At 40.1% G+C, this 27,424-nt stretch overlaps 1 protein-coding gene across 1 annotated transcript in view; it reads right to left on the minus strand.

The window, feature by feature from the left end:
* Positions 1–373: 373 nt before the first annotated feature.
* Positions 374–27,424, minus strand: part of TDRD7 (tudor domain containing 7) — an 88,488-nt gene continuing 61,437 nt past the window's right edge. The window contains exons 9-17 of the mRNA XM_082842814.1: positions 24,506–24,617; positions 22,561–22,763; positions 21,401–21,535; positions 19,547–19,633; positions 12,911–13,045; positions 10,540–10,650; positions 8,124–8,626; positions 3,378–3,538; positions 374–785 (exon numbers count right to left, since the gene is read on the minus strand). Coding sequence (XP_082698940.1) covers positions 565–785; positions 3,378–3,538; positions 8,124–8,626; positions 10,540–10,650; positions 12,911–13,045; positions 19,547–19,633; positions 21,401–21,535; positions 22,561–22,763; positions 24,506–24,617 — 1,668 coding nt within the window. The 3' untranslated portion in view covers positions 374–564. The remainder of the gene's footprint in view (positions 786–3,377; positions 3,539–8,123; positions 8,627–10,539; positions 10,651–12,910; positions 13,046–19,546; positions 19,634–21,400; positions 21,536–22,560; positions 22,764–24,505; positions 24,618–27,424) is intronic.

The following is a 27,424-nucleotide window of genomic DNA, read 5'->3' on the forward strand; positions in this document are numbered from 1 at the left end:
TTCAGTCCAGACTCTCTGGGCAATAAGCCACCCAAGATTTGGGGTGATCTGGGGTGATCAGGATGTGCTGGTTTGCCTGGGCTGTTCCTCCAGCAGCACCACTAGCAATGCTGATGGGCTAAAGACTCGGGAGAGACTTCACATGGTGTGGTGAGCACCTGCTTTGGGACCCATCACTACCCCAGGGTAGGGTTAAGTCACGGAATTCTCAGTCTAACTGGAAAAGAACCGAGCACCACAAGGAAGACAACATGAATAGAAAGGGAAACTCTTCACCTTAAGATCATAAAGCCTAGAAATGATAAGATAGTCAGTTTTTGTATTGATAAACATTTTATTCTAATATTATAGTAATAATTCAAGTGCAAATTCTCTTTGAAAAGTCAACTCTGTTAAAACAAAACTTGTTAAATATCTTTCATCAAACACAAACATATTCTTTTCAATCCCGCACAGCAGTCAGAGCCATGTAGCAGAGGTAAGATTTTTTTTTTTTAAAGCCTACTACATTTTGTTATTGCTAAAAAAAATCTGAATTAGTTGTCAGGGTCTCAGAAGCAGTGATTAATTGATTTTTGAAAGCTCTACCAGATACTCTGACATAAAATCATGAATCCAGATATCTGTGTCTGGCAGTGACGTGTCCACTAAATAGACCACTACTTTCCGGTCCCAAGGGTTAGTGTTTTCTATAACTGTCTGCACCAATGCCACCAGAGGTTTCTTCTCCACGTGATTTCGAAACACCATCGAAGCCTCCTCAGACCACTGGCTGCACTTCACTCCTAAGAGGAAGGGAGTTCGCAGATCAATGAGGGGTCAAATGAGCCTTTCTTTGACCCGTTATAATGGAAAACTATTTAAATAGTCCCAAAGTAGTTAAACACACCAGCTTAGACTTGCCTAACTGAAAAACAGATGCTGAAGAATCTTACAACAGTCTTGCTTACAGTTTTTCTATTCTGAATGGGGTTATTTCTGTAAACCTTCACTTACAGACACAAATTTCATTTGAGATTTAATGCTGTGATATAAAATGAAGTTATAATAATGACTGCCCGTTTCCGTAACGTATATGTAGATATAGACTGATGGAGAATGAAATATCAATATCAATGACATTTCTCTTATTTACAGATTTTTTTCCCTGATGAACCAGATATAGTAAAAAAAGAAAAGAAGAAGAAGAAGAATTAATACACTTAACAGTATTTTATTTTATTTGTGGTACGGGGGCCTCTCACTGTTGTGGCCTCTCCCGTTGCGGAGCACAGGCTCTGGACGCACAGGCTCAGCAGCCATGGCTCACAGGCCCAGTCGCTCCGCGGCATGTGGGATCCTCCCGGACCGGGGCACGAACCCGTGTCCCCTGCATCGGCAGGCGGAATCTCAACCACTGCGCCACCAGGGAAGCCCAACAGTATTTTAAATTACATACATCACCATGGTAAAAGCACTGGAATGAAAGTCTGGAGACTCAGTTACTATTCCCAGCTCTTCCTCTATCAAATGGTATGATCGTGAGGAAACCAGTTGATTTCTCAGGCCTCAGTTTACTTCTTGTAAAATAAAGTGGTTGGACCAGATGAATTTTAAGTCCTATGTATTTCTAAATCCCCATGACTTTTAAACTTGAGAGCTCAAGTTAGAGAATTCTGAATTAGGTTTTAAAACAAAACTGAGACAAGAATATGTATTTTTCAAGAAGTATTATTAACTAACATAAATTAAGTTCACATATGTTAGATTAGATATATAAATTATGCCCCATAGTGATGAAGGTCTGGGAGTTTCACATATAATTTAAAAGACTTTTCGGTGTCGTGAGTGGGCTAAATTCTTTGATTACTAAGAATTTCCCATGAGAGAAGCCTAGAACTGTCTATAAGCTGCTGCTTCAGTGACTGTAACAGAGCCTGAGCCTCCCAGCACTGGCACGAATTCAGTGAAATGAAGCGGCTGTAGAGTCCCCTGCACAGGGAAGACCAGTGACTGTGGCCACGAAGCCGGGGTGGGGATGATGGGGCCATGCGATCCTCCCTCACAGAGACCCCTTCACTGGGCCGTTTGATTGTCATGTTTAACAAAATGTGTTGTTAGAAAAACCTGAATGTTATAAAGTGAAAATGAAAAATGTAGCCATTAATTCTGAAGAAACCATTTAGAAGTTTGAGTTCAAAGCAGATCAGTGGTAGTCATGTCATGTGTAAGATGCCATTTTTGGTTCATATCTGTCTACCATGGGAGTTTCCTTTGAGTTCTAGTAGGAGACACAAAGAAACTGGAAAATACTTCAAATAAGGCAATCTCTCTCTCTCTCTCTTTCTACCTATCTATCTATCTACATATATATATATATCTTCAATAAACACTGTCAATAAGAAGAATTTATATATATAATTTCTCTCATTTCTGAAATCAAGTCAGTTCTGCCACTGCTAAGTGTATGGGGTGAGCGGGGGGTGAGGAATGAGGGTTGCACATGTGGTCATAACTTGCCCTATCCCAGCACAGCAGGACCTCCAGACAACTGGAGGTGTCAGCACCCCTCAGCCCTCTTGGCCTCCGCACCCTCTGCTCACGGCGACAGCTCTCTGGGTGGAGTTTCAGCTAGGCACCCATGCTACCTACTGGTAGAGGGCACACAGATATCTGCACTGTCTTCACAGAAGATAAAACAAATCTCATCAGACAGTATCATAAAGAAGTACCACTCTACACCTATTAACTCAGCTCCTCAGATTTTATGACAGTCAACAGGCTGGTGTGAGTGTGGTGAAATCACACACTTGTGTGTTGTTAGTTGCAATGCCAGTGGAAACTGATTTGGCCATGAAAATGGTCATATTCTACGAGCCAGGGATGTTTTATAATTGTGAAAGTCCATTACGTAGATGCATTATAATTCCTGCAATAAATTATGAAATCTTAATCGCGCAATGTTCTCCTGTTGGTTATTTGTCTCATTGTTTCCATCTGCTTGTTTTGGCTAATATATGTAGCTGTGGGTTTTTTCCTCAATACTACAATAAAAGTGTAAACAACCTAAATGTTCAACAATAGGGTAACAATGATTAAACAGAATATTTTGCAGCTATTAAGAATTGTTATCAGGACCATCAAACAACCACCCAAAAAGCAACAGTGTGAAAGCAGAATGCAATACTGTACCTGTACGAAGATTACAGTTTTAGAAAAATACTCATACATGAAACCAGAGACAGAAAGGAATATGGAAAAACAGAAACAGATATAGTGGAAGGGCATGACCTTGAGAGATCATTAAAAATTATCAATAGGCCAATGATTCTGTACCCAGGACAAAATGACAATATATACTACTGTTGTGTCATGAGTCCAAATTCCCCAGAAGTTACCTGCTAGTTGAGCTGTGACTGCTTGAAACGGCAGCTTTCGGAACATGTCCACCAGGGGCTGCACTTTTCTTATGTTGACTAATTCGTGCTTGCCATAGTCCAGCTCATACACGGACACCAGTCCATTGGTCAGGATTCCTTTTAAAAGCACCCTGTACCACCTAGATGTGCATTGGAGTAAAAAGGAAGAAAAAAACGCACAAAGTCAACACCTGCTTTAAGGGCAACATTTTTTGATAAAAAGGAAAATTAATACAAATGTTATTTACTAAAATATAAAACTATGCTGTTGTAGAAGTTTTTAAAGAGACTGCTTCTTCTTTTCCAAAGGTTACTATTCTCTGCTTTGTCACTGGCTCATTTGATGGAATTTGTTCACTCAATACCCTTTTACAGGCCTCACGGAGCTAATAAAGGAAAACCACCACTAAGCAGGAGGAAACAGTGCTACAGAGCACAATCAGGACAAGGCTGGCAGATCCCTTCACTTTGACGGGGAGACAGGAAATGGCCGTACTTTGGGGACAAGGTCCATGTGTGGAAGATGGAAAGAGAGAAGCAAGCGGGACCAGGTATGGAGAATGCATTAATTCAGGGACTTCCAGGCAAGATACTTTAGGGCTATCCAGGTAGCATCTGGACCAAAGGTCTGGAGCTCAGGAGAATGGCTGAAGCAGGAGATACAGATTAGAGTTGGTAGGGGGGAAGGTCATCAAAATAAAGGTAGTTTATGAAGCTATGAGAGAGAATGAGAATGCTTCAGCAGAGAATGTTTGAAAAAAAGTGAAGTGAGGACAGAATCCTGGGAAACACAAAAATTTAAGGCAAAGGAAGGTTACCCAGTAAAAGGAGACTGAGGAATAGAAGGTAGGTGGCAGCAGGAGGTCCTGAAAAGAGTGGTGCTGCAGAAACCAAGAGACAAGTAGTGTAAAGCATTCCATGTTACAGGGAGGTCAACTAGGATTGAGTTAACAGAAGCCACTGGACTCGGTAATGAGCTCTATATCTTTAATAAGAATGGTTTCGGGACTTCCCTGGTGGTGTAGTGGTTCAGAATCCACCTGCCAATGCAGGGGACACGGGTTCGATCCCAGGTCCAGGAAGATCCCACGTGCCGCGGAGCAACTAAGCCCGTGCGCCACAACTACTGAGCCTGCGCTCCAGAGCCCGCGAGCCACAACTATTGAGCCCTCGTGCCACAGCTACTGAGGCCCGCGTGCCTAGAGCCCGTGCTCTGCAACATGAGAAGCCACCGCAGTGAGAAGCCTGCTCACTGCAACGAAGAGTAGCCCCCGCTCACCGCAATTATAGAAAGCCCATGTGCAGCAACAAACACCCAGTGCAGCCAAAAATAAATAAAATAAACTTATTAAAAAAAAAAAAAGCTACAAAGAGGCCAACTTCAAACACTGTATATAATTGGGGGGTTCTGGGAGGAACTCTAGAAACCTTCAGATAAGCCCAAAGTGAAGCAAGCAATTACCCATGAATCACAGAGACAACAGGGACACAGAAAGGTATCATAATAAGTACATGACCTGAGGGCCAAACAGACCTGACTTTTGGGGGCCAAACAGACCTGAGCTGGAGTCCCACTGAGCCATTTTTCAGTCATGTTAACTCTGGGCTCTTTATTTAACCTCTCTGTGCCTCAATTATCTGATGTGTAATGTTTAGTTTTAATTTACTTGCAGAAATAATACATATGAAGTGCCTAACACATTAATTTGGCATATAACAGACAGTTGGCAAATGGCAGCCATTATTATAAGTATTCTTAAAATGAAGATAAGCTGTGCAAATAAGAACTTTAGATTAATTTGAAGAGAAATTTCCATATGTGGAAATGCCAGTATGGTGCAGGTTGCTAATTCATATAAGTGTAAAAGGAGATAAAAACATTTGGTTTCCACCAATATCACTGTCTTTAAACTGTACAAGGCAAATGACTGATGGTCTGTGCTTTTAGTCTATAAATAAGAGGTACAGAGCTGTGAGGAGAGAACCATCAGGAAACCTATGTGTTGCATTTCTATTTAGCTTTCAACTTTCAAAACTAAGAGCTTAAATAAAGGCTTCAGTTTTGACGACATTACCAATTTCAGTGCAAGGCTACATGTGGATCACCTGGAGAGTTTACTTAAAACACAGATTCTGGGGTTCTACTGCCAGAGATTCTGACTCAGGAGGCCTGGGGTGAGGAAGGGGAATCTGCATTTTTAATAGGCTTCCCAGGTTATTCTTAAATTGGGATAGATTTGGAAATCACTGTAAATCAAAACTGTACCTGAAATTCCTAAATCTTAACTTACCAGAGCTGGGAACAAGGTTTAGTAAATAGTCCTGGGTTGTAAGCAAGACAGAAGCTCTGAACACTTTACATTGATTCAGTTCATAAAGTTTCAAAAAATATCAGATAATCTGTTCCCATATATAAGACATCCCTTGATTATCTGGGACAAATTAACGGATTAACGCCCCAGAGTCCTGAGGCAGAACTGTTCAATCCATGGGGGAGTAGGGGTAGAGTCTGAAGTCCCACACTACAGATCTCTTCACATGATCCTTCCCTCCAAGTGGCACCTCCCCACCACTAATCATCATTAATCTGCTCCTCAGATAAGAGTTAGCATTAGCTTGGCTTTAACTGAGATTAAACTATCCAATAACAAAGAGTTCTGATGAGGCAAATTGGAATCCATTTATGCTTATGATTGTAAATAACATATAGTAAAAATATTTTTTAAATATTTAAAAAATATTTTTAAAGCTTATGACATATAAGTTGAATGCTTTTTAGAATGAGAGCTATTATACTTTTCACTTTTAAGTGTTGAAAATTAGTTTTTTTCCTCCCATAAAAATAACAAAATTTTATAAATGCCTGTACTTGCTATCTTAAGAATGAATGAGGGGCTTCCCTGGTGGCGCAGTGGTTGAGAGTCCACCTGCCGATGCAGGGGACACGGGTTCGTGCCCCGGTCTGGGAAGATCTCACATGCCGCTGAGCGGCTGGGCCCGTGAGCCATGGCCGCTGAGCCTGCGCGTCTGGAGCCTGTGCTCTGCAACAGGAGAGGCCACAGCAGCGAGAGGCCCGCGTACCGCAAAACAAACAAACAAACAAACAAAAGAATGAAGGAAAGCATTTTATAGAAAAAAAAATAAGCAGTTGCCCTTTCAAGTTGAGTTTTGGGGGGTGTGTATGTATGTCTGTGTGTTGGGACAGGGAGGGTAGGGGGAGAGATTGTTCTTTTTGTTCAGCATTGTCAAATAAGCTGGCACATTTTCCCTAAGAAAGCCGGCAAAGGGAAGGGGGAGCGGGGAGCTTGTGCCATTATCCAGGGCTTCCCGGAGTGAGCGTATAGCTTGAGGAACTTGGGCTTCCTTGGGTTGGAACCAGCACATCCTGGGGGCTTCAGGAGAGGAGAGTGTGGATCCAAATGTGCAAATGTGAGAAAACAGACTGAAAGTGCTAAAACAAAAGTAAGGAATTATGATTCTCACTGTCCAAAGGCCAAAGAGCAGTGAAATAGGCACTGTTGCACCTTATAAAGGGTGCCACAAGCTCTCTAGAAAGAAACTGACTGCATATATCAAAAATCCTGTAATCTTTAAACAAGTGACTTCTCTTCTAGGAATCTATCTCATAAATACATAATCAGAGAGCCGAACAAAGATTTAAGTTCAACATTATTTGTAACAGTGAAAAATCTGGGAGAAAAAAACCTACAAAAGAAAGTGATAAGTAAATTATGATTTCTCTATATGATGGAATATTTAGCCATTAAAATGTTTATGAAGAAATCTCATCACATGGAAAAGTGTTCACAGAATTATGTTAAGTGAAAAAGTAGGTATGAAATTATATATAGTAATATACCAATTGTATAAATATGTATAGGAAAAAAACTAGAAGAAATACATAAGTAGTTTAACAAGGGTTATGTTGGTTGACTGACTTTGTTTTCTTATACTTTTTTTTTTTTTTTTTTTTTGCGGTATGCGGGCCTCTCACTGTTGTGGCCTCTCCTGTTGCAGAGCACAGGCTCTGGACGCACAGGCTCAGTGGCCATGGCTCACGGGCCTAGCAGCTCCGCGGCATGTGGATCTTCCCGGACCGGGGCACGAATCCACATCCCCAGCACCGGCAGGCAGACTCTAAACTACTGCGCCACCAGGGAAGCCCTAAACATTTTATTTTATTTATTTATTTATTTTTGCGGTACGCGGGCCTCTCACTGCTGTGGCCTCTCCCGTTGCGGAGCACAGGCTCTAGACGCGCAGGCTCAGCGGCCATGGCTCACGGGCCCAGCCGCTCCGCGGCATGTGGGATCCTCCCGGACCGGGGCACGAACCCGCGTCCCCTGCATCGGCAGGCGGACCCCCAACCACCGCACCACCAGGGAAGCCCCTAAACATTTTATTTTTAAAATTTAGAAAGTCATTAAATAAAAAACATTATTTCTTAAATAAAAAAATATTTTTCTCATAGGAAAGCAGAAAAAATATTTAAACATTCACTTTAGATATAATGAGGTTTTTAACAGCACTAGGGTCATTAGATTTTTAGATAAATGGCATCATTTTAAATATTAGAAAGTTGCACAATTCATTGGTCTCATTTCACATTCAAAATTCCCATTTGTGCAGTTCCAAGTCCCCCTGCAGGGATTAAGGACTCTTGGTATCATTCTACACGTTTTTCTTAGGAGGAGAATAAAAGGCTCTGTCTGTCCAAGGACCTACTTATTTTCCACTTTTGCAGCATACACTTGGTCTTTCTCCACTGCCACATGGCGCTCCTCAGACACACTGTAATAAAGAATCATCTCTTCCATCAGAACTTCCAGCTTATGTATCTCTTGCCACGGCTGGACGACAAAGTAGCCCGGGTGACAGGCCACTGGCACGTACACATCCATGTGTTCCCCTGGCTTGGACAAGTGGACAGGAGGTGGCAGCTCCTCCACGGAGAAAGAGCTGGTATGGTCTACCAACGACTTTTTGAGGATATCCGAGAGGCTCTTTCTGAAATTCTCTCCAGTGTTGCCCACAACGGAGGTGTTCGCACTCTTGCTGTTGGGGGAGCTAGCTCCGCTGGATATGGCACTCAGAAACACATCCTTCTGATGCTTCCACAAGTCTGCGTTTGTGATCTGGCGATTGATACTGCGGTGAGGGTCGGGGAAGTTCTTGGGGGTAAATAAATAAATATGTGCCATCCCTCTGGTTTCATCCACTTTTGTCACCTTTGGAAAACACACAAAACCAACTTAAAGAAATCCAAGTTCACGCTGAATTCTGAGGTGGTTATAATATTAACTTTAAATATTATAAAACAGCATTTTGCAAAGAACCCGACTTGCTAAAATCATTTTATTTGAGGTCAGATGAATTATCTAACACAGCTGTAGCAATGAATAAGCTCGTAGGTCCAAGTAGTCTAGAAACCAGTGGCAAGCTTGTGGAAATGAAAAATTTACTAACCTCTAAAAACTGAGAATATCTATGACTGGCTAGAGGTCATTATCACTGAGAGGAAGTGATTCTATATATCATGATTAATTTTTTTACATTAATGACATGTTAAAACACTCAAAGAAGAAAGAGTAACCCAATGAATCCCCATGTGCTCATCATCCAACTTCAACAATAAAAAATAATAAAAACGGCAAAATGTCCTGTAAGAATTCTGCTTAATGCTGGTGTACCCTCAGACAGGGAAGGGAAAGAAAAAACTTTGACCTTCACCATACCCTTTGGGATCTTTGGTCCAAAGTCCTTGTTTGGTCCTAATATCTGCTCTCACTCCTCTCCCTTTCCCCCAGTTACATGAGAGGAGAGGGACCTTGGGAGAAAAAGAGGAAGAAAGCTCCACTGAATAGGCCAAAATTATAGTCACCATTTTGCACCTTTCGCCCAGGAGACCTCTGATTACCTGGCTACCTTTTTCTGTCAGAGGGGTGAATGTCTGTATGGGAGCACCACACGTTGATAACTGGACTGTGTGTCCCAAAGGGCTGGGTGACTGTTAATTCTTCTCATCAGCTCCTCTGGTTTATCTCAGGAATAACAAAAATGAGACACTTCTAGCCACATCTATCTTTTACCAAATTGGGCTAGAAATGAAAGGCAGGAACACAGGCATGAAGACAAGGAGACACCAGCAAGGCAATCCTTCTAAAGTAATTTACTTTAAAAGCTTTTCTCCTAGCAAGAGGAGTCTATTTAAATTCATTCTTTGGAGGGCTAATGAAGTACTGACTGCTAATTCATTTTGATATTTATGGTACAGAAACACCGTTTCAAAAATCAAGCATTAAAAAGATTTTTATTGACTACCCAATACCCTGGCTTTAGGAGCTGAAAATGTAGCTGAGAAAACAATATTCATGTGGCAATTGAAGAATATAAAATGGTATATAACTGTGTGATTGCACATGATAAACCCTAGAGGAGAATGAAGATAGGAAAATCAGTGTGGGCTCGAATAAGTGAGAGGTCTTCATGAAGATATTTCTCAAGGACATTTCAGTGCTAACATTGTTAAATGCTTATATAAAATGATAACACTATTTACATCAGTTAAAATAGAGAAATATTATCTTACATTTCTATTCTTGGAAATATGAGCAGTGTTTTTGATATGAAGATGCAAGAGTGTGAAAAAGAAACACGCTAGTGAAAGAAATAAAGCAGTTTAAATAAGTTTTAGGAAGAGACAAAAACCAAGATTACAAGCAAATATTTGTTTATAATCCATTTTACTTTAGGGATAAAAGAAAGAAATACCGGACTTATTTAAATGGTCTTTAGAAACATTTATCAAGAGATACATGGTCCTTTGTTGCAGACTTAACTCCTTATCATGGAGCAAAATAGGAGCACGGAACTACCTGCTACCTTATTAATAATCAAAAAATTATATAAAGGGTTTAAAAGTAACACTGGAGATATAGGATAAATTCTTAAATAAAAATTAAACCATCAGATATCTTATAGCTACACATGTAACCAACCTCCTGACTATAAAAGTGTGTCGGAGGTAAAAGCATCAGTTTACAGTAAGATAAAATTCTTTCACAAAAACAAGGGGGAAAAAAAAAAAGTGAGTCCTTTTGGCTGACAGCCCCCTTTTATCAAGACCAATAAGATAACTAACCTTAATGCTACAGTCTGAGCAATTCAAAACAGAATCTCTTAGCCAAAGCACAGCATCTGGTGTCCACATGCCAATAGACTGTGGAAGATCTGCTAAACAGCACTTTATAGCCTGAAAAGAAAACACAACGGAAAAGAGGACACGCCATCTTAAAATATGTACTTATGAGTAGTGTCAATAATTATTTTCCTACAAGTCAAATGTTGCCAAGGTAGAGAGCAAGCAACAGCAATAGCTAATAATGACAATCACAGTTCTCAGGCTGGAGCATCTGCTATGTTCCTGATCTATTTATATTACTACCATTGTCTTTACTCCTATCATGAACCAGGGTTATACCAGGCACTTCACATACTTCTCACCCTACAATACTTCTGCATGGCAGGCCAGTGTTGTGATCTCATTTTACAGACGGTGAAACAGACTCAGAGATACTAACCTGTGTAAGATCACAAAGTCGTGAAGACAAGATTGGGACTTATATCTAGGTCTTCCCTTCATGCCCAACTAAAAAAAAAATGAAATGTCATTTGGATGAAATCTGACTCCTGTTGTAAAAATCTCTGTGGAGGCTTCCGGCTGAATGAAGCATTTGCTGAGTACCCCAGGCATTTGTACTTAACTTTTGAAGGAGGTTGTAATGAGAATTAAGCAGGGAAAGAAAAACTAAAACCCAGTGACACCTAAAAGCCTCATTTTCCCTGATGCTTTTTACCTCCCACCATCACTGCACAAGCTTCTGCAGAATGGCTACATCAGGGAGGAAAAGGTAACCCCAGGGACTCCCTCCAGTCTCATGGGAGCCTTTGAATTGATGGAGGCAATTTTATGCAGGAGATGCAACTTACTTCCAGGATTCCTAGATTTCTTCTTTCCTCTCTGAGCCCCAACCTCCCTGTCGTACACCCTCCCTTCATCCTTGGGGGCTCCAAGTCTCCCACTGTGCCCCCTGCATGAGGTACCTTTCTGGGTGGGGAGGAGGTCACTTAGAGCAAAGAGAGCAGACTCTACTAGTGCAGGTGCCAGGTGGGCAAAGAGGGAGTGAGGCGGGCCAGCTGGGGCCTGCGCACTGGAGAGCACAAGACCTGCAGAGGAGAACGTCACTTCCCAAGCTCCCACAGAGCACTGTGCCATAAAGGGGACTGCTCAATAGAGTCATGTTTTCTAGTTGGTCAAGAGAAGCTAGAAGCAGACAACTAATTCACATTTTAAAACACTATACGAGACAAGGGCCCAGACCCAATATTCATGGGTCAGCCTTGGCCAACAGGCCATCAGTTTGCTACTCTGAACCTCTTGGGGAGATGCTGTTAGCCAGAGGCTTGCCCTAGCTTGTTTTAAAGGTTCCCCCAACTTCGCATCTATCAAATAAAAAATCCAGATAAGATTAATAGAAAAAATTAGAGTGGCTTTTACCAAGAAAGTACACCTGTGTAATTTTCAGACAGTCAGAAGCAGTGGGACAGATCACCTATCTCCTCCAGCCCTGGAAACCTTTTCTAGGTAAGGCTGGCCCTAGATGGATGTTCTAACAAGGGATACAGAGGCCAGAGGTGTTATCAAGTGAAAGCACTTAAAGGTCTAACAATTTTCAATATTATGCTGAGCAGCAATAAGAAAAAATGTGATTCTGGAAATTGGCTTGAACTCAAGTTAAACAGCTTCTCTGTAATAGTCATTTTAGGAAAGGCAACAGTGACTGCAGTGAGAGAAATTATAAAAGCCATGCTAATTATGGTCAAGTACTTTTTATTCACTGAGTTTTGATACATAAGAAATCTTCTGGTAAATATAGGTCAAGGGGCCCCTTGAAATTATAGAATGTTGAACAATTTTATTTTCAAAGCATGATGGATTTCTGTACAAACTCTACTTCTCCTAAGTAGGAAATAGCTATTAATAATTTTAATTAATTCAAAATAATTCAAACTTCTTATCATCTTGAATTTTTATCAAGAGAGGAAGGATAGACTGAAGTTAATCTTTTCACTAAAATCTATGAGGAGAAGGTTAAATATAAACATATATCCGAAGAGAATGGTTACCTAATTAAATTAAGAACTCTGGAAGTAAATATTTACATATAATATCCTGAAACCGTGTAGAAGCCAGCACTGGCATCTAATTATTAAAGTGGAACCTCTAACTGGACAATATAGCCTGATGACTCAACATGCTTGAAAACAAACATTTATCAAACAATATTCTGTAAGTCTCACTGGTCTTCTTGTCTACGTGAGCCACCATTTGGATCATTTCCAATTTTGTTAAACTCAATCATCATCAAAAACTGAGAGAGCATCTCACAATGTGATTATGAACACATCCAAATCCCTTTCAGCCAATCTCCTAGGCTTGTAACATATAGTACCTGAGGTGGTACTGCAATCATTTCTTGGAGAAACCGAGGGGGAATTTCCCTGAGCTCGGACACTTTCACAGACGTCACAGTGCCAGAGTCCAGGAATTGAACATCAAGAGCCCGGCTGCTGTGAACATTCGTAATCTGCAATGAGACAAGTGTTGGCTGATTTATTAGCATATCCAAAAGGCCACAATGCTTCTGTGCAATTACATTTTGTACAGCTCTAAAATGCATATAAAAAGCAACAAAAACTATCAGTGCTGATTGAATTTTCTCTTATTTTAAAATGTACTTATTTACCAAATAGATATTTTTATAGTAGAATTGATTTCAACATCTTGCTGTTAATTCATAAATATAGTAATAATTACTATGTTTTCAATTCTAGGATACTAATGATTGTAAAACAATTTGATACATTATTATATACTGCTGATCGTAAGATACAGTCTGTTCTCCAAAATATTAGGATGTGAGGAAAAAAAAAACTACTGTGTCTTAGCAATGAGGAAATAATAGAGAGAATTCAGAGACAGAATTTTACTTGTAGTAGGTAAATATTATGTGTTTTTGTTTTTTACATTTAAACTTGGTCTTTTTTTAAAATTAACTAATTTATTTTTGGCTACATTGGGTCTTCGTTGCTGCAGGCGGGCTTCCTCTAGTTGTGGCGAGTGGGGGCTACTCTTTGTTGCGGTGCGCGGGCATCTCATTGCGGTGGCTTCTCTTGTTGCGGAGCATGGGCTCTAGGTGTGCGCACTAAGTAGTTGTGGCTTGCGGGCTCTAGAGTGCGGGCTCAGTAGTTGCAGCTTGTGGGTTCTAGAGCCCAGGCTCAGTAGTTGTGGTGCACGGGCTTAGACGCTCTGCGGCATGTGGGATCTTCCTGGACCAGGGCTTGAACCCGTGTCCCCTGCATTGGCAGGCGAATTCTTAACCACTGCGCCACCAGGGAGGTCCCAATACTATGTATTGTTAAAACATGACACATTTTGGTATTTTATAGCTTAGTCAAAAAGCCCAATGATACTTTGTGTCATTTGTCAAAAATGGGAACATCATTAATCATTAGAGAAATGCAAATCAAAACTACAATGAGATATCATCTCACACCGGTCAGAATGGCCATCATCAAAAAATCTACAAACAATAAATGCTGGAGAGGGTGTGGAGAAAAGGGAACCCTCTTGCACTGTTGGTGGGAATGTAAATTGATACAGCCACTATGGAGAACAGTATGGAGGTTCCTTAAAGAACTAAAAGTAGAATTACCATATGACCCAGCAATCCCACTACTGGGCATATACCCAGAGAAAACCATAATTCAAAAAGACACATGCACCCCAATGTTCATTGCAGCACTATTTACAATAGCCAGGACATGGAAGCAACCTAAGTGTCCATCAACAGATGAATGGATAAAGAAGATGTGGCACATATATACAATGGAATATTACTCAGCCATAAAAAGGAACAAAACTGAGTTATTTGTACTGAGGTGGATGGACCTAGAGACTGTCATACAGAGTGAAGTAAGTCAGAGAGAGAAAAACAAATACTGTATGCTAACACATATATATGGAATCTAAAAAAAAAGAAAGAAAAAAGAAAAAAAATGGTCAGAAAAACCTAGGGGCAAGACGGGAACAAAGATGCAGACCTACTAGAGAATGGACTTGAGGATACGGGGAGGGGGAAGGGTAAGCTGGGACAAAGTGAGAGAGTGGCATGGACATATATACACTATCAAACGTAAAATAGATAGCTAGTGGGAAGCAGCCGCATAACACAGGGAGATCAGCTCAGTGCCTTGTGACCACCTAGCAGGGTGGGATAGGGAGGGTGGGAGGGAGGGTGGGAGGGAGGGAGATGCAATAGGGAAGAGATATGGGGATATATGTATATGTATAACTGATTCACTTTGTTATAAAGCAGAAACTAACACACCATTGTAAAGCAATTATACTCCAATAAAGATGTTTAAAAAAAAATGGGTAAGTTACACACTGAATCAAAGCAATAATTACCTACCTGTGGCCAAATGGCAAGAACACAATGTAAGATTCTGGATGCACCTTTAAATGCCACAATCTCCCCTAATATGCCCCTAAAATGCCATTGTGACACTTGCCATTGTTAAATATTTACAGTGGCCAAATATAGCCCCATGGAGGCGGTTATCTGGGCTGAGATCTCACGCCTACAACTGCACTAACTGCTACCTAAGTGTGGTGGTGCCTTCGGTATGATGACTGTTGAGAACTGGGCCACTTTCGTCTTGGAAGTCAGATTCGCCAGAAGTGAAGCCTTTTTCTACTGCCCGAGAGAATGCTTGATTAATATAATAGCATAAATTTTTAAATCTAAGACATGATAAACACAAACAGTCCCATGGAGGAATATTTTAAAGTGTATTTGTTTATTCAAACATACATACTGAACATATATATTGGTATGGATGGTATCTGTTGAATGCTTGTTATATCCAGGCATAACTAGGCTGCAAAGATATACTTCTCCTTCTCAAAGAGCTCCTAGTGCCATGAGAGACGACACAAATACATAACCATACTATAATGTAGTAAAGGCAATAATGAAGTTGCGCTTGGGGTACTGTGAGAACACAGAGGGTGGGTACCTGACCCAGCAGGAAGCAGGTGTTAGGACAAGCTTTCAGGAGGAGGGAATGCCTAGAATTGGTACTTTTCTTTAAAAATTTACTTTTTTTTCTTCTTATTTTAGTAAAATGCCTCCACTGTAGAAAATTTATATACTTAAATATATAAAAATCACTTGTAATCTACTATAGGTTACAATTATCCTTCTAGTCTTTTACCCATGATTCACAAAAGATTAGATTTACAAGAATTACAAAATATTTGTAGATACTATTTCATAGTTGACTGCTTTCCACTCAGAGTCTCATAAAAATATTTCATGTAATTTGTCTTCTATGTCATTTTAATGTTATTTAAGTCTATCATATACATACATTGTGACTTATCTATCAAATCACTTTGGCTGGATAATTTAGGTTGTGTAAATTTGTTTACACAAATTTGTTACTTTAAGAAATAATCATATTTACTGGGCATTTGTATTTCCTTTTTCACAAACTGAAATTTCATAAATTTCACAAATTTATGTCCTTTCAGAGCTGCACCTTAAATGATGAATGGGAGTAAACCAGGTTGGTAGGAGTCCAGTTAGGGGCGAATCTGGACATTTCAAATAGAGGGGAGAGGATGGGCAAAGGCACACACATACTTCTTACGTGTGGGGCCTACAAGCATTTTGGTTACGTTAGAGCATAAAATGAGAGACCGGGCAAGGCAAGAGGTGAGGCTGGGAGACAGGCAAAGGCAAGGTCTAAGAGAAGCAGATATCATGCCTTCAAGAACTAAGACTTTACCCTGTAGATGAGAAGCCAATGTCAAGCCTTAAGTAGAAGAATGAGATGGTCAGCTTTCTAAAATTGCTGGTGAGGGCTTTAGGATCAGATAGATTTGGTTTTAAATCTCAGCTCTCCCACTTTTTAGCTGGATGACTTTCCTCATCAGTAAGAACAGGGATAACAGGGTTTTGTGAACATGAAATGAGATCAGTCATATTTAAAAAAGCATTTAGTGTCATGGAAACAGTAAGTCTCGTCATAAGTTGGATGTATAATTATTTGCATTTTGGGTTGCTACTCTTAGTGATACGGAGCTCAACTAGAGGAAGACAGGAGTGAAGGCAGAGGAACCAGTTGGTGTGGTACTGCGGTGTTCCAGGCAAGAATTAACAAAGTTGTAAAATCAGCAGTGTTCAGTGATTAGTTGCACTTGGGGCTGAGGAAGATGCAGGAGTCAAAGATAACTCTTAAGAAACAGCCTGCATGGCTGCATGAATGGAGGTACCACTAAAATAGAGATAAGGGAGAAAGGTAAGGATGGGAAAAGATAATTTTGGTTTCAGACATGTAGAACTTAAAAGAGTTTGTGAGATGGACAATTAGGCTGGCTTTTTGCTCAAATCTGCAGCCCATCAAGGACTGGAAAACAAATTTGGGAGTCATTAGGGCCAAAACGGTACCTGAAACTATGAGATAGGATTACCTAGAAGGATGCAGAGGCCGAGAAGAGTGATGAGCCTGGACAGGACTTAGGGACACTGACATTTCAGAAGTGGGGGTGGAAGGAGGTTTGGGTGAAAAATAAGAGAAGGAATTATTAGACTATCATGAGGAAAATTAGGATTTGATAACATGGTAGCCCAGTGAGAAGAGAATTTCAAGTTTCAACACTGTTCGATGCAGCAAAGAGGTCTGGTACGACAAGACCTGGAAGATACTAATACAACTGCAAAATTAAGACGCTGTTCACAAGAACAGGCTCTGTGATGGAGTGTGGGCAGAAGTCATGTGGCAGTGACTGAGGACTGACTGGAAGATGGTGCAGAGTGAATGCAGACCACTTCTACAGGGAAACAGGGAGAGTAGTGGCCACTGCACTGAATAAAGTTGGTTGGACTTACAGAATAAGTTCAGAATGTATAGGCACTATAGTTTAGACAAGTTTAGACAAGTTACAATGTCAAGAGCAAATACATCACTTAAACACAGGATCTGCTTTTCATTAATCATCTTTCTTTCCTTAACTTTCTATGCATCACTAAGAGAATGAACACTTTTGCTACCTCAAAAGTAGATAATACACAACTTGATAGTAATACAAATAATACTAGATATTAATCTAAAGTATTTGAGCACACACTGAGAAGGTATTTTTGCCAAAAAGGCATAGCCTGATTCCACACACGGAGAGACTCAATTTGAGAGACACTCTACAAAACACTGCTACTCTTCAAGAGGCCACAAACAACAAAGACTGAGCAACTGCCAGGTTGGAGGAAACTAAGAAGACATGGCAACTAAATACATCTTGGGATCCTGGACCAGAAAAAGGACATATGGAGGACAACCTGGGAAATGTCAGTATGTTCTGCAGATTAGTTAATAATATTGTACCAATGTTAATTTCCTGATTTTGATAATCGTTATGTAAGACGTTAACAATTGGAGATGGTGGGTAAAGGGCACATGGGAACTCCTTAAAATATTTTTGCAACTTTCTAAAAGTCTGAAATTACTTCAAAATAAAAGGTTAAAAAATTAAGTATTTGTGCATTTACATATTATACACTAAACAGCACAGAGCTTTAAAATTCAGATAATGTCGTGTTCTTTTTAACAAATCATGTTTTGAAGTTTATAGCTAAGCACCCAAATCTTAGTCCAGATCTCAACTTTCTGACACACATTCACATTGACAATAATTATTTCAAAACTGATGCTTTCATTAAAGTGGCCATGACCAAGATTTACTTAAATAAAGGGAAAATCAGTACAATTAAGTTATCACAATGCTGCTATGCAGTAATAAAACTCAATAAAGCAATGATTCTTACTTAGGGTTGGTTTCTTTGAGAATCTTAAGAAAATTATGAATACTTTCCCTCCAAAATACATAATACACACACACACACACATAATTTGCATACAGTTGTTGGGGAGGGGTCCAGGCGCTCCCTGTAAGCAGAGGTCTTTGCACCTAGGTTAAGCACCACTGTGGAAAAAAAAAAAATTCAAGCCCAGATTTGCAATTTTACTAACTGGGCAAAATAGATATCAAAAAAAAAAAAAAAAAAAGAAGAAGAAGAAGAAGACGAAGAAAAGAAAGAAACCACAAAAATCCAAAACCTACCTTTGAAAAACATACAGAGATTTATGACAAAATGTAACAAACCTCCTTGCAAATTCATAACTGAGCTTGTAAGAAAATAAAACAATTATTTGGCCCTGGAAATAGAGGAATTATAGGCCCTGGAAATAGAGGAATATGTGAACACTGAAACCCAAGCCATCCTGGGCAGAGGTGAGGGAGGACATGAGATGCCCCCAAGAAGCCAGAACACTCAAAGGGCTACCCCTCGAGGGAGGGGTGACTCTGGAGAGCAATTAGGCATTCCCTATGCCCAGAAATTCCACTCCTACATATGTACCCTGGGAGATATGCACAGGAAGGTTCATGGTAGTGCTGTTTACAGCAAAAAATTCGACACAATCTAAATATCCATTGTCAGAAGAATGGAGTGATAATGTTGGCATATTCGTACACTGTTACAGCATACAGCAGGGAAAACAGATTACATCACAAACATAATGAATGAAAAAGCATGTTATAGAAGAATCAATACATCTTACAATATGTGTAAATTTTTAAGACATTCATTCATTTAGTTATACTTTATTCATGTTTTTACTATAAATATTATATATACTATTCACTTCTACATTTTAAATATCTCTATATTGAAATATACAGATAGTAAAAGTATGTGTGTATAGACACAAATATAGTAAAAGTCTAGAGCAGTGAATAGGAAGGAGAAACACCAAATTCAGCTGGTAGCTCCCCCAGGGGTGGGAGTAAAAGAAAGGGCTGCAGACAGGGAGCATCAACTGTATATTGGTTTTATGTATCATGTTTTATTTCTTAAACTGGTGATGAGTATATGGATGCTTACTCCATTTTTTAAAAACCTCATTTATATGTCTCAAATATTTTATCTTAAGTTTAAAAAAAGTCAAGTGACTGATTTTACCTCTACTCGTAACCATTTTCCTTTGCAATGGAAGAGGCAGATTTTCCCACAGAAGGGTAATGAAACGAAGTACTCAGAGGTCATGTGCTGCAAAACAGAAACGCATGACACTTATTATTCTCAGCAAAGAGCACACTGCTACACCATGAGAAAAACACCGCTGTGGCACAGGCAAACTGCTTCACCCGTATGTGATCAGACTTTCGGCAAGGTGTGTGCTACAGTGGACGCCACATGTACAGGGGTTGTAGGGCTTCTGCCTTGTTTCTCATATGTTGGTGGCAGCCATCTACCCTTCTTCCTTGCACATGGCTCATAAATCAGCATTGTTAAAATGTCTAAAAATGTTAGCATGGAGGTCAGTATAATTCATCCAGGCTCAGGCACCATCAGTTAAACACAAAGAGGGAAGATGAATCCGATAAAATGAACAGCCTGTATGAAAGGGAAGCAGTTAGGCTAGCAGTTCATAAGGCCTCCTCTTTTCATCTTTTAACATTCAAGATTCAAAGATAAGATTTTAATCCAAAACAAAAGAAACGTTATCAACACAAATATGGATATCAGTGCCAGTTCAATGTTGTTCAATGTTTTCCTCCTCCTCCTCTGCTGTAGCTTGAAATGGGGGACCTGCCATTGCCTCTTTCCTTCAGGGTAAATGTTTCTACTCTCCCCACAGGCAATGTCTCCTTCCACTTGAGTTTCCAGGGCACTAAGAACTATCAAGAGTGCTTTTCACCATTATAGATTATAAGCACATGCATGCAAATGAGTAACTACAGTCACCCTCTGGATGTCTCTGATTTCTCTAGGATAGATCAGCAAATCAAACTTAAGTAATGACCTTGAGATACAAGCTAAGACATCTGTAACAGAAAGAGGTAAAGCTATAGATCTAATGTCTCGATTCTAGGCTGTAGTCTAAATACAAGTTTAATCCACTTCAGCAAATACTTTGGAATACCTATTGTATGTAAGACACTAGATAAGTTACTACAGTACCTAAATGAATTAGGTACTTACCAGAAGCTGGAGGCTCAGTCTCTGCCCTCAGGAAGCCTATACTCTAGTAAAGCAAACAAATACCCAAACAGCTAAAACAATGTTGCATACAAGTGTCATGAGGCACTCGGGGTGCTCTGTAGGTCAGAGGCAAGGGTTCACTTCCAGGTGAGGGGGTCAGAGATGAAGCGGCATCAGAGTTTAGTCACTTGGAAACCACAGCATATTGTGGATTACAACTATAATGTCCAAATGGAGGTAAGGAAATCCCTTTAGGACCTTAAAACAAAACCCCTACAGATCCTGATTCAGAAAATAATACTAGAATTAAAGGGAAAAGAGATTACTAATAAATGTAAACTGCACAACCACATTTTCCAAGGCGCAGGTTCTCTCAGGGACCATAAAGAGGTTGGAGAGTGATGCCTCGGAAGTTTTATTCTCCTTCTAAATTCCATGGTTCCGTCTTTGCCCAGGCAGAGGAGCCAGCTGCTCGAGCAGACAGTCACAGGCAGCTGCACTGTAGGCTCATCAACTGCACCTTGTGAATGACAAATCTACCGGTTGTTGCACACTTTCTATGTGCCAGGCCCTGTGCTAATAATAAGCAGCCTTGTGACTAGTCCTCATAACAATCCTGTGGGTACTCACTATTATTATCCTCATTTTACCATGAAGAAACTAGTGGGGATTTTTATTTTTGTTTTAAATTCTGAAGTCTGGGGCACTTACCCTCTATTTTAGAGAGTCTACCTTAAAATATACAAAACTTACTACACATGTACAATTTAGTGACTCCTCTTGTTTGCAATGTTAGGACTCATCTTAGAGGTGGATGCTGCTTGGCCATACCTTACAATGAAAGTATTCCTCGATCTTATGCAGAAGGTCGTTGAGCTTGTTCAAACCCTTACAAGGCACCTGGCAGTAGAGTGTGCCGTCGGAGCAAATATTAGTCACTCTGACATTTGTGTACATGGCATCGACCTGAAACAAAGGACACACCAAGGATGTGAGAACAGAGTGCAGCTCTTACCTACCTAAGGGTATCTATCTAAATAGCTCATTGAACATTTCTGCGCTTTTCAATCTTCTAAGCAAGCTGGAGGACAGATAGAATGAAATTCATAACGTAAATGTGGAAAACTAGTTTGCATACCACTCTTTCCAAAAGGAATATCTGGTATCATTTGTGTCAGGCACAGAGTAGACATTTTACACACATTATATTATTACCACTTTCTACTGTCTGAAAGGCTAAGAGTATTTTTAGCTCTGCTTTAACTCTGGTTTATCTTCTCCCCATTAATTTAGAAAAAGAATTATTATATAAAACATATTTTTGCAGCATTAACAGAAATAAAAATAAAAAACTCTCACAAAATCAATCCCATTATCAGTTTACTTTCTAATTCACGTCCATGGGCCACAGGAATTTTTAGTAACTTTTAAAAATTATAATCACAGTAAAGGTTTAATTTTAGCCATTTTTAGTCAAATCATAATATAAAGGCAATTTACTATTGTTCTACTTATTAAAACAAATATTTTCCCAATGTTGCTATGAAGCCTTAAAAATGATCATTTTTAACATCTCATCCTGTTCTTTCGAGTGGCTGCTCTATAATTTATTTAAAAGTGTCCTTTCGTACAGACATCTATGTTCTTCACATTTAAAAAATGTTAAAGCTAGCAATTTAATAAGCATCGTCACTGATCTAATTTTCCCTTCATTTGAATTATCCTCCTTTATTATCTTTGCAAAATAATTTCATATAAAATTAATATATGCTCATTGTGGAAACTGGAAAATAAAACAAAAATCCAATTCTTAATAATTACTATTTATATTTTGGCATTTCCCCTCCTTTTAGCTCCCTTCCTTCCTTTTTTTTTCCAATACATACGTAATCTGTCTCTATCTAGTGTTAGCCTAAAATGTACAACGTTCTTTTCTGGTGAATTTCCTTCCTGTGATACTTGTGAATAGACAACAGTGGTCACAGTGGTACCTGAAGGTGAACCTCTAGTGACTTGTCACATTTGGCCTTTAAGCAGGTGGCATTGATGTTGATGTCATCTTCTCCTGAGGTATCATACAGAACAACCAGTGGAATATCAGTTTTGTCAAGTATTTCCACTGCAAAGATCTTTCCACAAGTTAAAGATTCAACCACCTTCACTAAATCAGGATCATCACTTAGAACTTCCAACCCTGAAAAATATTGAATATTTAAATTTCTACTTAATTAGAAGAATCATTTTAAGATGCAGAGATTGTGTTTGTTTTGGCTACTTATTACAATTATGAATCTACTACAAAATTCTTAAATTTTATAGGGAAGCTTTGTTATACAATCTTCTTTATACCATCCACCCTTAGGTTTAAAAATATTTATTATAACATGAATGCCCTTTTGAATGATTACACGAAGGCGGGCAATCTTAAAACAAGAAGAAAAGTTGACGATCAATCTGAATTTCTACCTTAGGAGAAACAGCCTTCACTTTACTTACAAACACATATTTAAAACAAAAAGACTAACACGTAAAGAAGTTGTCAGCCAATTATGTCTGTCACTCATGTATTTGTAACACTCTTCCTAAAAATATACCCTTGGTTTTTTCATTTTCTAATTAAATATGCACAATTATTTCTTGCATGAACATGCACTTATTGAAAATTTAGACAACCTTTCCCCCTCCCTTTCATTCTTTCTTTTTAAGTAAACCATCATGGCCCTGAGGATACCAAAGAACTTTCAGATTTATGAAAGAAAGGTAAAATACTGTTTAATGTAATGTGGGTATTAGGTTAATTTTATTGCAGTCTAATTATTCTTTAAATTCTTGGAAAATTGTAATTTCATATAACATAATATGACAACTCTAAGTTAATCCATTAAACTAATTAAACTAGGGCATCATTTCCCCAATGGTACTACAATGTCTATTTCTATATTTTTCCCCTTTAAATCCGTAAGCAAAAGTTTACAGACTCTTTCTGACCTACCTTTCTCTTTTTCATATTCTGTTCTCCAGACACACACCTCTATAGCTTTTATCAAAGCTTCCATTTCAGCATCCTAAATTTTTCCTATGTTCTTGATATGTTCTTTTCAAAACTAACTCCCACAGGTTTGTAACAGTATTTTTAAATTACTCTAGATTTATCTCACAGAGAGAGCCAAACCCAGTTCCTCTGACATAAAGACATCCCTGCTGGGAAGGAGGCATTTCTTCACAGGTCTAATTTTCATGAAAACAATTCTGATCGTTTTCTGAATATAGCTCTGGCTCTCCTGCATGAGGCATACATATTCCAATGTCTTTCCTCATCATTAACATGTGCCCCCCATACTTTCAGGTCATCCCTACACGTCACTCTCACACATGTGCATTTCTCTACGCTTCCTTGAGGAGGAAAGAAAAGAACAGTGATACGTGACAGTGCCAGAGACCGCACATGACCCACAGCTGGACTCGTGCTTGAGTGCACGAGGGAGTGTTCCTTGCTAACAAGCAGCACCCACGGAGTCCATCTCAGTGGGAACGAAGCTGGGAGTCACTTTACAACAGGTCGAACAACATGATTTACACTGATCCTGTATCCCACGATACAGGGCCTCGAACAGCTGTTACTAGGGCAGTTACGGCAACAGCAACCAAACCCTCTCAGATGTCCAACAGGCTTTTTAATAATAAATTTAAATGTGCTATATGTTATATATAACGTAACAAAAATATATTAAAACATTATAACATTTTTATAATGATCAAATCTTACAAAGAGAAATACAGCAGGTTCTTATTAGTTATCTATTTTATACATATTAGTGTATATATGTCAATCCCAATCTCCCAGCTCATCCCCCCCACACACTGGCCCCAACTTTCCCCGCTTGGGGTCCATACGTTTGTCAAAGTGGAGAGCACTTTAAAAAAAGTTCCTTTTACCTGCGAGCTTACACTTTGTAGCTTGGAATGACAGTGAACAGAACTTCGGGTTCAATTTGTATGCTTTGCTCATTTCAACATTTTCACTAAAACCATAGTCAACATAGCATACCTAATGATAACAGAAACAACAACGTTTAGGTTCAAATAAAATTCTTTATCCTCGTTTCTTAAAAAAAAAAAAAAAATCACTTGATGCATTGAACTGGCTTCATTTTACCCCATAATCGGCATGTGAAGTGGCACCACTGCCTGGAAAATGCCAGGGGAGGTGCCCCTGACTTAGCCCGGAAGAGGAATGCTGGGAATGGGACCAGGCGTGCCAGGGCTCCTGACTTCCAGGCCGCACTCCTCCGCCGCGCCTTTGCCAAAGGGGAGAAGAGGGAAGAGTGCTGAACTCCGATGCCTTCTGTTGTCAGCTTCTCAGCAGCACACGTACCTGGTCTGCCAGCCCTGACTGTCCCCGCCCTTTCCTTGCTGGCATAATGCCTACATCACCTTATTCTTTCTTGATTTACACAACTCCACTAAGGATCTGCTTCCTTAGGCAGATCCTTATTTATTTCTAGAGGAGGCATCACACTGGTGGTATTTATCAGATTCTAAATCCCCAGAGCAACACTTGTGACGGCTTGCTCTCAGCTGTTATGCTTCCAGGGACCGAGATGCTTTCTGTCAATGACAACAATGATGCCATGGCTGGATAACATGGAATCCTACACTGTAAAGGTAGGTAATTCTGGGTTTTTGGGGGGCTGTGCAGCTGGGTTAGGCCTTCATCCAATTCAGGAGAAGGTCCCAGTCTGCTGGACAGAGCTCTGTGTTTACAGAGACTTGCATGGCACTTCCTCACCACCATCACAGATCATGGAGAGCCTGGATATTATTTTTAGTGTATTAATAAAACCTTCAGTTGAGAAGGACTATATAACCAACGGCTTTTTCTTTTTGGAGAAAAATAAATCTAGAGACATTAAGCTGTGGTTTAGAATGATAACTAGGAATCAGAGGGAAAGTGTTGAAAACTTAGTATGCTTCTCTAATTAAAGCAGATGGTTATTACAAATACAGAACAAATCACAAAAACGCAGGGCAAAGGCATGGCAAAGAAATACCAAGTAATACAGAGTTTTACTTTCTGCAGTAAAATAAAGTCCACAGCTTCTGAGCACCAAGATTCTGACAGTAAGTATACAAAACAAAAATTCTCCCCATCAGAGAATCTAAGGAAGAAAAGAATAGAGAGATGACTAACACCTTTCCCTGACCACCTGATAGCCGTGTCTGTGGGGCCTGTATATCCCACGTTGGAAAGGATCATCTCTTAGAGTCCATATCTTGACTCAGTGCCCGCCGAGGCCTTGATCCCTGGCAGGGTCCCCACACTACAGCCAGCCACTTCTCCAACCCCTAATTAGCACCTGCTTTTCCTTCCCAAAGGCCTCAGGATTCACGCAGCTTTTTGTGTCCTTTAATAGCTATCAACACCCACAATTTGGATTCTGCTCTTCCTAGGTCTAAAATGGAGACAACGTGTCTGTGAATAGGACATAGTATGTGAAATCATGATTCCTGGGCAATTTCGAATGTACTCCTAGCACTAAGAGACTAAAGAATACTGCTCTAAAATCTTCAAAGGGTTTCTGTAATGTCTGGAGCTTGTTTTCTTTTCTTTCTTCTTTTGAATCACGATACCATGTATTTGTATGTCATCTGCGGCCCATAAAACATCTGCCCATGGACTGTCCAGCTGGACTCTCACCACCCTCTGTCCTGTGTCCTTTGGCCCTGAGATCAGCACAAGCAGGCTCATAATCGTGGCACCGGGCCCCAGTTCATTCCTGGATCTCTGGCTCCCTCAAGTGGCCACAGGTCTCACAGCACCACCTGAGTAATAACCAGAAAACACCCCTGGGATGTGGGTTTGCGCCAGGCCAAACTGGCACCAACCTGAGGGGGTGACCGCATGTTCCTGTTTCTCATACTCAGCAAGCTCTGTGGAAAGCAAGGAGGGAACCTGTTCTTGCTGTCAGGCACAGTAAAATTCAAGAGAAACAAGACTTTCCAAGTAGCTGGGGTTTCTCCTAATAAAGGGTAAAATTCATCTCTGTCTGGTTCATGGGATATGGGGAACAAGATGAGGCCAGGACTGCCACAACTACTGCTGCCTTAAGAGCTTGCCACCGTAAAACACACCAAGCTGCTCTACTTATTCCTCACACCAGCTCACAGCTCTCAGAAGCAATGACACAGCCGGTTGCTTCCTCCTTTACGAGGTACTTTCCTGTTCTGGCTTCCGTGACACTGCCTTCTTGGTTTTCCTCCTTCTCTGGCCATTCTGACAGTCTTCTTTGCTCCTCTCACACCCACCATCTAAATGCTGAAGTGTTTCAGAGCCTAGTTCTGGGTCCCCTTCTCTGCTCTATGGGTGATTCTTCCTCAAGGAGATCTGACCCAGTCCCATGGCTTCAAGTAGCACCTACACACTGATGCCTCCCACCCTGCTGCTTCATCTCCAGTCCTGACTTCTCCCTGAGCTCCAGGCTTGTCCAGGTGAAATCTGATAGCTTTTCTCAAACCTAACAGGTCCTACAAAATTCTTGATTCTCCTATATATTGGTTCTTTCCCCTGATTTCCCAGTTTCAATAAATGGCACCAGTATCCACCAGGTTGCTCAAGTCCCAAACCCAGCAGCCATCCTGAATCTTCTCCTTTCTTCTCTTCCACATCCGATGAATTAGTGTCCTGTCAGTTCTACCTCCAAATCCATCCTGAATACGTCCCATTACCTGTGTCTCCACTGTTTCTACCCTAATTCAGGTTACAAGTTGCTGGCTACTGCAACAGCCAACTAGTCAGTCTTACTTTCCTTCTCTACACTACTACAATCCATGTTCTCTACACTACTACAATCCATG

Source organism: Leucopleurus acutus (genome assembly GCF_964270905.1).
Source record: "Leucopleurus acutus genome assembly, chromosome: 7".
Lineage (NCBI taxonomy): Eukaryota > Metazoa > Chordata > Mammalia > Artiodactyla > Delphinidae > Leucopleurus > Leucopleurus acutus.